This window comes from Rhynchophorus ferrugineus, unplaced genomic scaffold (genome assembly GCF_030347505.1).
Source record: "Rhynchophorus ferrugineus isolate W39M unplaced genomic scaffold, kcgeb_rfMv2 rfM9, whole genome shotgun sequence".
Taxonomy (NCBI): Eukaryota; Metazoa; Arthropoda; class Insecta; order Coleoptera; family Curculionidae; genus Rhynchophorus; species Rhynchophorus ferrugineus.
In genome coordinates, this window is record NW_027472588.1 from 5,042,765 (window position 1) to 5,058,738 (window position 15,974).

Consider the following 15,974-nt stretch of genomic DNA (forward strand, 5'->3'; position numbering starts at 1 on the left):
CTAATATAGATTTCGCCGAATTTCGTTGTGAAATATCAGATAGTGTTGCACGCACGGACTCAAGACCTCTTGTTTATTGAATAAACTTACGCGGAATCGTAACTATATGGTATTAAAATTGTATTTGTAGAATGTACATTCTGACGATGGCCAGAAAAATGCAAATGTGGGCTTAATTGGGTACTAGAAATATATTGTAGAAATCAGTAAACGTTTTTATTTGTTTTAACTTTAGAAGAAGGAGTTATTTTAAAAGATTAATGTTTATAAATATATGTGATAACATCAATTTTTCTATATAACTATGACAACCCGATCCGGTAACAATAATTTGATTTAAATTAGCTTTTTTAGCAATAAAAAGAGAACAACTTTTAAGGGGAAAACCCAGGGGTAAGTTATTTTCAAATATTTATATATATGCATTTTTATACATTTACAATACAAGGTGGGATCCAACGGGTATATATTAAATTTTTCTGACACTCTATCGACAAGTCGAAATCCGGCACTCTTGCCGGGTTTATTGCTTGGTTTTGTTTATGCTTTAAATTTTTTTATCTTTTTGTTTATTACTTAATTACGACATAAATGATATGTTTTAAATATACATCGGTTCCAGATTATCAGATTTGAATTAACGCCTAATAAGTGTTGACTGATGATTTAATATTTATATTTTTGTTAGAGTGTTATTAATATAGCTTAATAAATTAACATCATTTATTCTATACATTATGTAGTAATTTTAAATTCTTTTCCGTGATAGTTAACTGTCCTTAATATATTATTATTAAAAATTATATTATTGTAATTGTTAAAAAATAGCAATATTCTTAGTTTTATAAGCATACTTGTTTCGAAGAAATCATATTGTAGATTATTATCTTACAATAATCCCATTCTGAATTATTAATTTAATTCTGTTACATGATTGTAAATAGTTACCAATGCCAATTTATAAAAAAAAAATTAAGCAATTAAGAGGTTTTACATTTTGTGTGTATAGTTCATATTTCTGTTATACAAATATGCTAACAATAATAACAAATTATGACATTTTAATATTCACCATTTAGGGAAAAGGAAAAAAAACATAATAACTATGCATTATAGGCACTTACTGTTTGTCTTAAACAATATGATTGAAATGCGTTGAAAAAATTAGTTCGTAATCGGAAAAGGATTGTCGTTCAAAAAGAATGTATCGACAAGCTCGTTTTGGTTAAACAAATGCGGTTATACAGGGATTCGGCAGAATTAATTCTTAGGATTTAGTAATAATAACATTAATATATAATATAAAATATGATATTTTTAGTAATAAAATATTATAGTACAGTTATACGTGCAGTCGATAGTATAAATAATATATTTTGTGTATTTCGTATGCCTAATATATTATGGCAATAACGAATTATAATTTGTATATAATTATGCACACTCAAAAAAAAGCACTACAATCTATTTTTTTGCAGTAATGTAAATGAATCGTTGGTCGTTAATTAGTTGTAAATATATCTAGTAGAAGAAAACAAAGATTACTTCTGGTATAAAATTTAAGCGAGATACCTAACTGTATTTTAGTATTTCTCAAACAAATATGCTCTAAAATTAATTTACTTATTGTATGTAATGGTTTATTCTTATTGATTCTTATACTGGATTATTCCTTGTCGTTTCTGTTTTATTTTCAGTTTGTATTTACCATATCATAAAATCTTTTATATTCAAAAGTGCAAGTATGGAATTACATTGTAAAAAAGTTCAAAATGATATAAAATAAAATTCAACCTAATGGGTTTTGTCAATTATTTCTATACGAAATGATACAAATTAATTATACAAAACAATCGGCTTCTTATGAGGCTTCCATGTTATTTTATGAAACTAATACTCAAATGTAAGCTATGACTAATAACAGAGCCGAATTATTCTCGCGCGATGTTGCCGCATATATCAGAGCTCGTCTTGTATGGAGTCTATATATTTTTGGTGTGTTACGGTCAACTCTCGAACCTAAATCTGTATATAATTGTTGAACTCTTAACAGAATGAGCTCCGCTAAACATATATATATATATATATATATATATATATATATATATATATATATATAAATATATGGACACCGTCTTGAAATATTGTGGACGTAATAAAAGTTATTTGAGAACCTAGAAAACTAAATACTTCTTACCTCTAAGGTTAAAAATGTTACTAAGATGAAGTACGATATAATGATCAGATAAACTTCATTCATTGCAGGTTTTGACACGACAGTTAGTAGAACTGAAACAAACAAGATATTTTCATCAATTTCTTCAAGAACAGTCCACGCAATCTCACTAAACTTACCGCTATAAATTGCTATACAACAAGCTGATGTACACATTAAGACGACAAGCTTGTCGATACGGCTTGAGTCTTCGAACACGGAGTGAGATTCGAACGGTTTCGGCAAGATAAAATCGAGGACTCCAAGTATTAAAAATCCGATGCACAGTAGCAGCAATAGCCATATCAGATTTGTCATATTGCTTTGGTTCATCTTGAGAAAATATCTTTGGTACAACATTTCCACCTGAAAATATAAAAAAATGGTTTATTGTTAAATATGCTAATTCTTTTTCTTAAAATGTGAATGATTAAGAGATGATTGAGAACATTTTTTCGTTAGATTTACTACCTTAATGAAGGAATGACGTTACAATCATACTGTGGTCAAAATTCGACCACAATGCATTAAATTATTTATATTTTTATAATTTTCAGAGTATAAAAACCCCAATAGATTCATGAATCCATAATAAATAAAATAGTAATAGTTGATTTAAAGTCACATAAAGTGATGAAAATACTGTGCTTTCTCAATAAGGGTTAATACAATTCCATCTATAAATACAAGATATAAAAACAAAAGAATAAGACGCTATAAAAAGATAACCAAATAAAAGTGGTTTTCTCTAGATTATCGCCTCTATGATACTTATTACCTCTTCTATATTATTGTTTTGTCTTTTCAGTTTAAATTTATTACATCTGTTAATTCTGGAAACTGTCTTTCTGTAATTTCTTTCTTTCTTTCACCACTTTATGACCTTCAACAATGTGGCTGATTCTACTAACTGCTTTATGTGATTTAAAATGTTTATTTTATCCTGTTCTGCTTTGTTCGCATGAATCGAATTTTCAGAGCATAAAAACCTCAATAGATTGATGAGTCCATAATAAATAAACTAGTAATAGTTGATTTAAAGTCACATAAAGTGATGAAAATACTGTGCTTTCTCAATAAAGGCTAATACAATTCTATCTATAAATACAGGATATAAAAGTAAGAGAAGACACTATAAAAAGCTAACAATCCAAACCAAACAAAAGTGGTTTTCTCTAGATTATCGTCTCTATGATTCTTGCTACCTCTTGTAGATTATTGTTTTGTATTTTCAGTTTAAATTTATTACATCTGGTAATTCTGGAAGCCCCCTTTCTATAATGTCTTTCTTTCTTTCATCACTTTATGACCTTCCACAATGTGGCTGATTCTATGAAATGCTTTATGTGAATTAAAATGTTAGTTTTATCATGTTCTGCTTTGTTCACATAAATCGAATTTTCACGGTATAAAAACCCGAATAGATTGATGAATCCATAATACATAAAATAGTAATAGTTGATTTAGAGTTAATTAAGATTTTAAGAGATTTAAAGGCCCATAAAGTGATGAAAATACTGTGCATTCCCAATGAGGGCTAATACAATTCGGTCTGTAAATACAAGATATAAAAAGCTTTGGAAGGTAAATAAAAATCGAACAAAAATGATTCCCTCTAGATCATCGGATCGAAATATATCAAATAAAAGTTACGAGTATTATTGAAAACAATTTTCTGTTGTGCTCTAAGCAAACGCGTACATTTTCGACTCAGTTCGACCGTTCGAATCATATTTTGCTTTGTTGGGTAGCTATTTAATCGACGAAATGATTGACACGATATTTTTTGCAGCGCCGGGTTTGATGTAATATATGATCTGCCTCATATTAAATAACTCGTAAAATATTTTTTACCAGATTATCCGCTTTTTTATGGTCGGTGAATGAATGTGACGTTATTTTCAGCGAAATTAGTAGCCAATTTTTATATTAGAGCTGTTTTTGTTGTTGATTCTGTATTACTAACTGCGTATGTTAATATAATTCGTAATACTTTTCGTTATATTTGTAGCTCCTAAATGGAATTGTGCTTAACATGGGCTTGGGATCACGGACCTCGTTAGGTCCTGGTTTCTGGCGTGAATGCGGTGGATCTTTGGGGTTTTCTATATATATTTTTTATAATTAACGATAAAAAACATAGAAGTATAAATCTATTTTGGAACATAATTCTGGAGACCAACAGAAGCTCCCTAATTGGGTTCCACATTAAATTGACAGTGAACAACTGTTAAAACGAAAAGAAATCGAACTACTTTTGAATCGAATTATTACGGACAATGAAAGGAAATCATCTACGAAGATAAAAAGGTACGTTCAACTCTATTCTTAGATGTAACACAAATTTTCGATCAATTTTACCGAAACAACACACTGAGCTATTAAAATATTATATTATAGCCAGAATATTTGGAGTCAAACACGAGCAATCTACTCTACAATAAAATGAGTTAAAGCAGGGTACCAAAAGCAAGTGCATTGAGGCCAATTCTTTACCTACTCCAAGCATGTGATTTACCCCAAATGAAAAATATCACGATACGGAGATACCAGAACTTTTTTTGGATGCGGTAACATTGTGGCATAATATAAGCGGCATTATAAATTTTGATGTCTTGCATTGGCTGTTTTATTATGAAGGACTTGGATAAGTTATTGTAAAGATAAATTGTAAAAATTAAAAAAAAACTACCTGTAACAGAACACCATGGATGGTATTCAAAAACAGTTCAATGTAAATATGTATTCTTAATTGTAGTTTTTTGTCCTTGGATAATATATGCATTAGATTTACTATAATGTTAAAATAAATTATAACTGATAACGTTATTTTTGTTTCATAGTTTTATTTACTTTAGTATCTTATTATGTCAGAGTCAAAATAAATTAAATCTTTAATTTGATGTATTGATAATTGTGATTTTCGTCCAACTAGCCAATACATTTTCATATACTACAAATCTAGCAACAAGAATTCTTTTCTCCTTTATATGTTCCTTCCAGCGAAGTTCTGCATCGATATTTATTCCGATATATTTCGCGTTGTTGCTATATGGAATGATAATATTATTTAATGTTATTATTGCTTGTACGCTCTGATTGTAGGTGAGTGCAGATCACTTAGTGACGCAGATTTACTTTCGTTAATTTTTATTTTCCAAGCTTGTGTCCAATTATTTATATTGTCACTTGCCTGTTGTAATTTTCGTGAGGCTATAACGCAGTATCATCAGCAAATATAGCCATCGTAATATTCTCCATTTGTGGTATATCACAAGTGTAGAGTAAATAAAGCATTGGCCCCAGTACACTTCCTTGTGGTACACCTGCTTTAGCTTCTTTTATTGTACAGTAAGCTTCTTCTTGTTTAACTCTAAACATTCTTGCTGTAATGTACGATTTTAGTAGTTCGGTGTGTTGTTTTGGTAATATTTTCTGTAGTTTATAAACAAGGCCTTCATACCAAACCTTATCGAAGGCTTGTGCTACATCTAAGAATATAGCTGAGCATATTTATTTACTTTCGTAGGATTTTTCAGTAACATCTGTTATTCTGTGGGCCAATTGGATCAATTGTTGAATGCTTATTAACAAATCCAAACTGGTGTGTTGATGTTAGGTTTTTTTTCTCTCTATGTAATATACATATAATAAAAAAAACTCTAATCTACAAACTATTTTGGCTGTTCAATTAATTGTAGTTTAAAATAAATTACATTCGATTACGTTATTTTTATTTCATTCTGTTATTTACATTCCTATTTTGTTACGTCAGAGTCAAAATAAATCAAAACTTTAATTTGATGTGGCAACGTTGCATTATACATTTTTAGGTCGTGCATTGGCTGTTTTATTGACAGGACAATATGGTCCGAAACAGCTCATAATAGAAGCCAGTGAAGCCTCACAAGCAATTGCAAGAATGTCCCAAGTGTTTGATCGGATTGTTCATTTAGTTTTCTTGTTGCTGGTGTAATTTTCATCAAAACGAATGACGTATTTCAATACGTCATTTATTTATCCGGTTCGCATAATAATTAAACTTATTTTTATCATCTCCAGAGTAAAAGCTCGCGACGCGACGTCGCTAACAAAGTTATAATAAAAACGGTGGCGATTTTAAAATTTCCCAATTATATCTGTGACAGTTTGATATTTCCGCAACGCCTCCAGTCCGATTCCATTACGCCCGAAGATTACCGGGCACCGAACAAAGCAGAAAGAAAACTGTTGAATATTAATCGAATTGGAATGGGACCCTCATCCCTTTATCCTAACCAAATTTCGGTTGATTTTTTCCTTTTCGCGGGGAGTGGGAGATGGAGACGCGGGCTCATCCACATCCTCATGAAATTTCAGCCGCTTACGTTTGGGCGGCTTAACGATCGGGGCGGGGAAATTCTGCACGACGCGTTAATTGTTTGTTTTTCTCGATTTTCATGTGATATTATGATCTAAGAGTATATAGTATGTGTTTGAAGTCGCTTTATATCAATTTTTCTTTGTTTTCTACCTACATTTGTATTAAACACACACCTAACGGTACCTTATATTCCTTTTTTTCTTCTATATTTTTCGACTAGTATTCCATCTCTCTATATATTCATATTTAAAGTGTACAATTACAAAACATAATTTGATTTAGTTCTTTGCCTTTCGATGGTTCCTGAATATACATGTCTATTGAATTTTCCTTTAGTTTTTGGATTTTTCGCACAAGCTGTTGAATTTTATTATTAACTATTGCCTTATCTATATGATCCCTAGTTTATTACCACCTTCTTCTGCCTTAACCCTCGCAAAGTGTTCAACTTCCTTCCTCCTCTAGTTGCTGTATTGTGTTAAGACTGGTTTTCAGATTGATGTTTTCAGGTGTATTGGAGGTCCAGCCTAAAATTTTCCGAATCAATGGTTTCATTGAGGTTGTTAAATGTTCCATTCAATTTGTATGAAATTGGGAGACATTCTTCTTGTTATAAAAAAATGTAGCAAATCGGGGATTATCAATATCAGTAGGCCAATAGGTAGGCTTTTCTGTTGAGTAATAATTACGGCTCATTTCTTGAATTACTTATCTTAGCCCTTTGGCATTGGTTGTGGTTAATACTGAACGTCAGTAGATACGTTTTGAATTAAAATCCCCTCTAATAATAAATCTTTTTTCCAGGTATTTTAAGCGTTAATGAATATTATTCGTTTTTCGCTATTTATATTGTATAAATCTACATTTTTTGTCTTTTTTATGTATTTTAATTTATATTATACAATCTATCAATTATGTTGTATTATGTATTACGTGGCAAAATGTATTGTAATACTTTAACAGTGTTGAAGTGGTTAGAATTATAATTAATAATATAATATATGTATCTTTTTTGTATGTTTTAAAGTCTCCCTTCTGGACTAGACCTACAGTTTAATGTGGGCTTCGAACCACGGTCCTTGGCATTAAGCCTACCGACTGTCGAGTGACCAACTTAGAAATAATCCCAGAACACATTTTACTCAGCCTGATTACTGGCGTGACTGGGATCATTTTCCTTGTCGGATTTTGTACTCTTGTCTAAGGACAACCGAAAATGTTAAACAATTACAGACATAAGTTTATGACCATGCCCCAGCAGGGTTTGCACCCGCGACTATCGCAACAGTAGGGGGACCCTCCTGTCGCCTTTATCACTGCGCCAACCAAGTGAAAGATACATGTATCTGTGAAGCATTCTAGTTATGGTTAAGCGAACTAAATAAATATAAATTCTTTGTATATTGTTTCATAGGAAAATAACAAAAAACATGGGGTTTATAATAACTTTGTTTAAATTCGAAACTAATTGATTAATACCTGCTCATTCTTAAATTGGTGTGTACTGCATAGTTTTCCAAGTAGCCGGAGTAGTTTTCCGAAAAAGCTGGCATTTTCCTTCCTGCTTGCTGACGATACCAATAGTTCCGCTTCAACCTCATGACTTTCTGGGTCAGGAGAGTTCGATGCGGAACCGTTCTCTCGTTTCGGTGGGGATCTGGTTATGCTGCCAACCTGGAAAGAAAACCTATGTTAATTATGTAAAAGTATTGAGGCCAATGTACTTGTTTCTGTTTTGATTTGACTGTTGATTTTCCCAAACATTTTAGGAATCAAAATTCGAGACTTTTAACTTTTAACCCGCGTTATTTATCAGAATTATGTATGTATCTGAACTAAAAAAATGGATTGCTGAAAGGGAAATTGTCTATGCACTACCTTGCAAAAATTGTATGACTTGATAATAATAAACAAAGAGTAATTTGTAAAATATTGTATATCGAAACATTATTTAACTAAGAAACATCAGTTTTTAAAACACAGTTAATATCTTAAAATGAACTAAAGGTTGCTCCATATTCCCCACACAGTTACAGATCAAATTCGCTGGCAATTATTTCGAAACAAAAACTTTTAACGTGAATATTATGACTGGTTGCTATCGCCTATATGTTCGATTAAATCAATTTGTACTTTACCTTTTACGTTTTAATTAATTTCCACCCCTCCCTGTCTGGTCTAGGGTTTACTTTTACGGGAATAAATATTTTCCCTGTACAATTTAATTAAAAAGCAAAACTAAACGTAATTCGATAAATATTTAAGTTGCGTAGAATTAGTTTGCAAAGCTCATCAGGGGACCCGGGACGTTGCTACTTACGAACAAGAGGGTGGGCTGTGCGATCTTCTAAGGAGCTTAGATGTTAATCTCTTTTTAATCAGTCCACTCGATCATTTTGTATCAAAAGAATCGATTTAATATCGAAGTTCGAATATAATAAAAGTTACTTCGATATTAGCTGTTATATTTACTTTGGGATACTTTATTTTCATTATGTTTCGAGTGCAGTTGGTAAATAATTCCAAAAGCTTCAAGCTCTTTCGATTTAAATTTTTTGATTTTAAATGAAATTGCATTTATCTATATATGAATCAGCTTAGGGAAAAGTATTCCTCCCTTTTTTGAAGAAAACGAGGTGCAACATTTGGCACAGTTAAAGCTTATATCGAGAAATAATATTTAGGCCTAACATTTTTATCTAGTATACGCTACAAATAAATATATTCCAAGAAAATAAAAACACCCAAATCAAGCAACCGGAAATTGCTATCAAATCGGTGACACAAACTGTATAAACAAATCCTGCGGGTAGCCGAGCGGGTTAAGAGTTTAGCTCGTCGACAATAACGTACTAGGATCGCACATATTTATAAAATAATGTAACAGATATTTTTCATTAAAATTAAGTGAGTATTTGCTTTGTTACATTTGAAAACATATGGAAAAGGAAGGCCAGTGCTCGAAATCAGCTTCTAATTTAACTTGGTGTCTGCTCAAGGAAAATAAAGAAAGAAAGAAAAATTGTTATTACTTAAGGCTGTTATTAATTTATATACAAGCCTTCGATAAGGTTTGGCATGAAGGCCTTCTTCATAAACTACAGAAAATGCATAGAGAAGCTTACTCTACAATAAAAGAAGCTAAAGCAGGTGTACCACAAGTAAGTGTACTGGGACCAATGCTTTATCTACTTTACATTTGTGATATACCACTAATGGAAAATATCACGATGGCTATATTTGCTGATGATACTGCGATTATAGCCTCACGAAAATTACAACAGGCAAGTGACAATATAAATAATTGGACACAAGCTTGGAAAATAAGAATTAATGAATGTAAATCTGTACATGTGCAGTTCATGTATAAATAGACCGTACAAGCACCAATAATATTAAATAACACTATCATTCCATATAGCAACAACGCTAAATATCTCGGAATGAATCTGGATGCAAAACTTCGCTGGAAGGAACACATAAAGAAGAAAAGAAAAGAACTGGAATTGAAATATAGGAAAATGTACTGGCTAATTCGAAGAAAATCACAATTATCAGTACATAATAAATTGCTATTATATAAGCAAATATTGAAACCTATATGGACATACGGAGTTCAATTATGGGGATGTTCTGCAAAGAGAAACATTAATAAAATACAAATTTTTCAGAACAAAGTCCTGAGAGGTATTGTAGGTGCACCCAAATACTATAGGATTAATTACCTGCATCAAGACCTTCAGATACCCACAGTCAGTCAAGAAATCAAGAGAATTGCAAGGGGGCATGAGGAAAGACTCCATTCTCATACTAATATTGAAATATTGCAACTTTTGGATACCACCAGAACATGACACAGACCCAAAAGAATCAAACCATCTGATCTTGTGTAGTGTTGTGTAGTGAGGTGCATATATTAAAAAATTCAGCAGTAACATGTATAAACATTATCCCACCAGAGACTGAGTTAGGGCCGATGGGTCCTCCTAGTTATATACCTAGATTTAAGTTAGCATAAAGACAAATTGTAGGTTAGACGGAAACGACTAGTATATATTAATTAAATAATGAAAAAATTAATTTATATTTTTCTGGAAACAGCATATTATTATAATAGAGATAATTCTAGAAGTTGTTAAGGTTTTTTGTAAATTTTAGTGGTATTGACTCCTGATTAATTTCAAGTATTTATGTAAATGTATTTCCTAACAAAGCACTAACTGAATATTGCAGGTAATAAATACAAATTAAGTGCATCAAGTGTTAAATGAATATTGCATAGAATATTTTCAGTTATAGACAAACAGACAAACATGACAAAGTGGAAATCAATAGATAAATGAAAGACATAGAAGACGAACTAAAGATGAGCCATCTGCAAGGATGTGATCGAAGACTGAAACAAATAAGCAAAGACACATGCAAATTTATTTTAAAATGTTGGTAAATAATTTACTCTTTTAATCAGCCTGGTGTATTTATTGATTTTTTAATATATATCTTAGGTGAGAAATAGGTATAAAAGATAATAACTATATGAATACATAAATGAAGTAGTAATGCAGACGTTAAAATGAAACTAACTACATAATTTCCATAAATGGATCACCGAGGATAAATAGAAGAAAATATGAATTATTAACAGTACATCTTTAATTATTTGGATAAATATTAAGATGTTTAATGATTAATGCAATATGTGACTATATGATGTTTTATCCTTTGAACCTTGTATCAAGTATTTTTATTATATACTTTATAGACCTAAGTTTTGGAAAAATCAATACTTAATTTAAGGATTGTAAATACATTCCTTTAATAAATATTTTCAAATTTTAAAAACTAAATTACCTCATTGCGTTGGTTATTCTTCACTACATAGTATAAAACAAAGTCGCCTTTTCTGTCCCTATATCCCTATGTGCGCTTAAATCTTTAAAACTACGCAACGGATTTTGATGCGGTTTTTTTCAATAGATAGAGTGATTCAAGAGGAAGGTTTATATGTATAATACATGCATAATATACTAAGGCAACATTGCTAATTTTAGAGGTTTCTAACGTGATGTCGTAAATTAACCTATTTTTTAGGCTTATTTAGCAATTAGCAAAAACGCTGCCTAACTCTACGAGTTAGATCAAATTAATGTACTACAGTATTGTACTCCATAAAAAGGTCTACAAAAAAGTCCGCGATGGAATATATTTACCTTTTAGGGATAACCCACATTAACCATTTTTATTGTTTACTTTCTACGTGAGAAAATGGCTTATTTACGAAGCTATTTTAAGCAATACGGCATTAATCCTTATCGAATTAAGTACCTTAAATACAGTGTGCAATTAATACAGATCAATATGGTTCCTTACAGCATGTAAATTAAACAAATATTTTCGGAGATATTACAAATTTAAAATTTGCGTTTAAAAATGTGTAATGTAATAAAAATTGTATGAATTTAGATATTCCAAAGATAGCGGGAAATCTTCATAGTAAGTATAGGGGAAGAGGAATTGTTTTACTCCAAATTTAATGCGTGCAGGCCAAGGGCAGTAATGAATGAACCAAAAATACTGGATCGATTTTAATCATGTTTTCATTGAGTGACATAGGCATATATATTTTATGCCCGTGCAAAGTCGGAGCGGGCCGCTATGTTTTTATATACAACGTTCATATTTTTTCTGTAGTGTATTTAATTTAGTATCAGCATTGCACCCGTGCGAAGCCGGGGCGGGTCGCTAGTTTAATATACATTTTAAAGTTAAATATCAATTTTAAAATTGTTCTATCCACATATTTCTTGTTTTGATATACAAACATGTATTATATAATTTAATGTTTCATAGTTATGTTCGTAACATAAAAGTAAGACAAAAAAGATTAAATGCATTCAATAAAATATGTTAGTGAGTATTTGTTCTTGAGATAGTATATAGTATATATACAAACATTTATTATTATAATTATGTAGCAAATACATTCCAGATCTTATTTTGAAAATATTGTGAAAACAAGTTTGAATAACATACTATTTTTAAATTAGTGCTTTTATTCTAGTGTATATAATACATCACTAGTCATAAATGAATGAAATCTTAACATATTTTCTACTTCACTTCAGCTTTAACAAATCGTGAATGAATAAAATTAATAACACACTATAAACCAATAATAAACCGAATTTTATAATCGATGAATGCGCGTATATGGACCGTTTGAGGGCCGCCGGACAAAGCATCGTAATCCTGCTGGGCCAGCTAGTCCGACCCGAAAAACCCTTTGACCACACTCGATTAAATATTAAATCGCATTTAATTGGAGCAAGACTGACGATGGGTCGTGGGTTTCAGACCAAAAGGGATTGACCTACGGCGGAGCCTGTGGCGATTTCGGCGTCATGCTTCGACATGTATTGTTTCTTGTTTCTGGTCAAGTATTATTCGAATTACATGCGGTCAGCGTCCGAACCCTATACGAACAGTTGTTTAAATATTAACTGCGCGGGTTAGCAACTATAGTTGGGTCGATAGTTAACTTTTACGATCATAGCAAGACTCTTAAAGCAAGAAAATATATATTTTATTATTTTAGGACAATGAATTAATTTAAGGATAATGATTTGGGGAACAAGTAATTTCGTTTTTATTGCATGCTTCAGCAACTAATGTGTTGTAGTTTCTACCACGTACTTTTTCGTATATAATCCACTTTTGACTATTCGAACTTTTTTTCACTATTCTTCGTGAACCATTTCTTCATTTTGATCAAAATTCCTTCCGTGTGGCTTTCTTTTGAAATTTAGAAACTGTTGGTAGATAATGGAGACTTAATATTAGTCATCTGGCCTATAATGATGGTGGTAAACCAATTTGAAGCGAAATTGGTTAAAACTGATCATTCAAATTTGATTTTTCGTTTGCAAGATCACTAAAATCTTGTAGGGGTATCTATTTTTTAACGAATACGTTGCTCTTGGTAGTACATGACATCGAACATTCTTTACTAAACGTCGGAATAGTTCACTTTTCATAGGACAGATATGTCCAAACCATTTTAGTCTGCCTCTGTCTATGAGCCAAGATAAACGAAAAACACAATCCATCATTTGCTGATATTATAGTATCTCTGTAGCACGAACTTTATCATGAAGAATGCTAGTAACCTCAAAAACTGCATCAGTAAATACATTTATGTCATTAGCGAACGTCCGATGAGTTTGTAGCATTATAATGATCAATTAAGCATGTAAATAATCAATAGAAAAGTCTTTAAAATATCCTGAAATCTGGGTTCGAATCCATTGAAACTTTTTGTCCATTGAACAGCTAAATTGAGGTAGATTAGGAGTTAGGCATCATCGATAACTCCGATTTCATCCGCAACATAATTATTGAGGAACTAGAATCTTTGATATTCATTTTTATGAAATGAGGGTCGACGAGACTGTGGTGTGATAAATAACTGTGGAGATTCCTGCTTGTTTATGTAACCATAGTCAAAAGAATGATGACATTTTCGAAGAACTTAACGTAACAACGATTTTGGGAATAACATTTAGTTGTAGCTTTAAGATTTTGTAAATACTTAGCAAGTAAAAAGATATATCGAACCAAGCTATCATCGTCCATCATCTCCTTATTATATATAAACTCTGAGAAAGTTTTACTACTTCGGAAAAGCCATACAAAATGCGGAAATATTCATGGACAACTTTGCCACTGTCGCTGTAAACTATATCGTGCATAAAATAACAAACTGTCTGAAAATCGCCAACAATAATGTCATTGCACCCGATCTGATATCGAGTTCAGTCCAAAATGAAAACGACCACACCATTGAACCCGAATCGGAACACGCTATCGCCCAGCTGCCCGTTCCGTATGCAACCGTCGAAACAAAGCCATTTGTTTTGTGCAATCGTATCCGAGGCATTATCGTCGGGAACGACCGCGGAACGGGCTCGTTCGGCCCGGATCGGCACGCGATCCATGCATAAAATTATGGGAACAACAACCCGCGAATTCGCGGCTCCCATGGCCCGAGATTCGACGGCGCGGAGGGGGAATTTATGTCTCGTTTGATGTCTGAAATGGGTTTACTCTGATGGTATTGAGACGTTTTCCACGCGGGAGGGTTTGAAAGAACTCATTTGCATTCTGTTCAGTGTAATACGTTCTATCAAGACAACAATAATATATATATATATATATATATATATATATATATATATATATATAATACACATCTCATAATGCATATAAAATGTTGTAATACATATAAAAAAGGTAGATTATTCTATTAATAATTATTTATAAAAATATTAGAAAGTGTGCATCATAGCGAATAAAATTATGAGTACCAAAATTATCATTAGATAGCCAATCACATATGTCTAAAGGTTTAGTTGTTACTAGTGATCACCCTGTGATCGAAATTGATTTAATTAATCATGTTTATATCATAATAGGGTAAATTAAAAAATATGTTACAAAAAATATATTCGCAGTATTTTCAATATAAGATCAGAATTGTATTTTATCTATATAACATTAATCGAAATAACATATGTCTCTATATTAAAACATATTAAAATATATACAAATAACACCACATATAACACTCACGAATCTTTTTAAGAGGCATTTCAATAAATTCAAAAACATAAGTATGGAATAATAAATGAGGCAATACATATTTGTATATTAAAACGGAGAATATAATAACAAAATTTCTACAAATGTATTACTTTATATTATCTCACATGTCTCACTTGGGAACTTCTAAGTCTCTAAAAAGATATTAATTAATGTAAGTCCTTAAGCAAGAACAATTTTTCTTAGCTGTTCAGCAAGCATTAAATAACATCGGGAGCTAATAATATAAATAACTCCAAAAATCTAAATATCTCGTAAGCAAAGAGAATACATAGATAGAATAAAAGAGAGAATAGTAGATATATATATACTTTTACATCAAGAGTGCCTAACGATGTTATTAAGGATAGTCATACATTTTTATATGTGACATGTAATAGACATCACATAACACGTACATCACTGTTTACATCCCTATTATTGTAAAAATGAACTGAATCTCTAGATATTCTAATATTTTAGATTACTAACAGTATCTTATAAAAATATTAGTAAGTATTTATTATAGCAAATAATATTGTGAATGCCCATCACATATGTCAAATTATAATTATTCAGTGAAGCTATACCCAGCAAGGTAATAACAACACATAATATATTTATTATGTATATTAAACAATCACTAGATGGACTTTATAAGTAGACCAAAATTTTATAATATTAATATTAGATTATGAATTATGAATATTAGTGTGTCGAATAATACCGAATAAAATTATGAATACGAATCAGATATGT

The 15,974-nt window shown here is 31.1% G+C and overlaps 1 protein-coding gene across 3 annotated transcripts in view; it reads right to left on the reverse strand.

The window, feature by feature from the left end:
* Positions 1–15,974, reverse strand: part of LOC143201942 (adenylate cyclase type 6) — a 294,077-nt gene that overhangs the window by 75,464 nt on the left and 202,639 nt on the right. For all 3 annotated transcript variants that reach the window (XM_076413160.1, XM_076413158.1, XM_076413159.1), the window contains 3 exons: positions 8,058–8,252; positions 2,356–2,581; positions 2,198–2,289 (listed from right to left, as the gene is read on the reverse strand). In XM_076413160.1, coding sequence (XP_076269275.1) covers positions 2,198–2,289; positions 2,356–2,581; positions 8,058–8,252 — 513 coding nt within the window. The remainder of the gene's footprint in view (positions 1–2,197; positions 2,290–2,355; positions 2,582–8,057; positions 8,253–15,974) is intronic.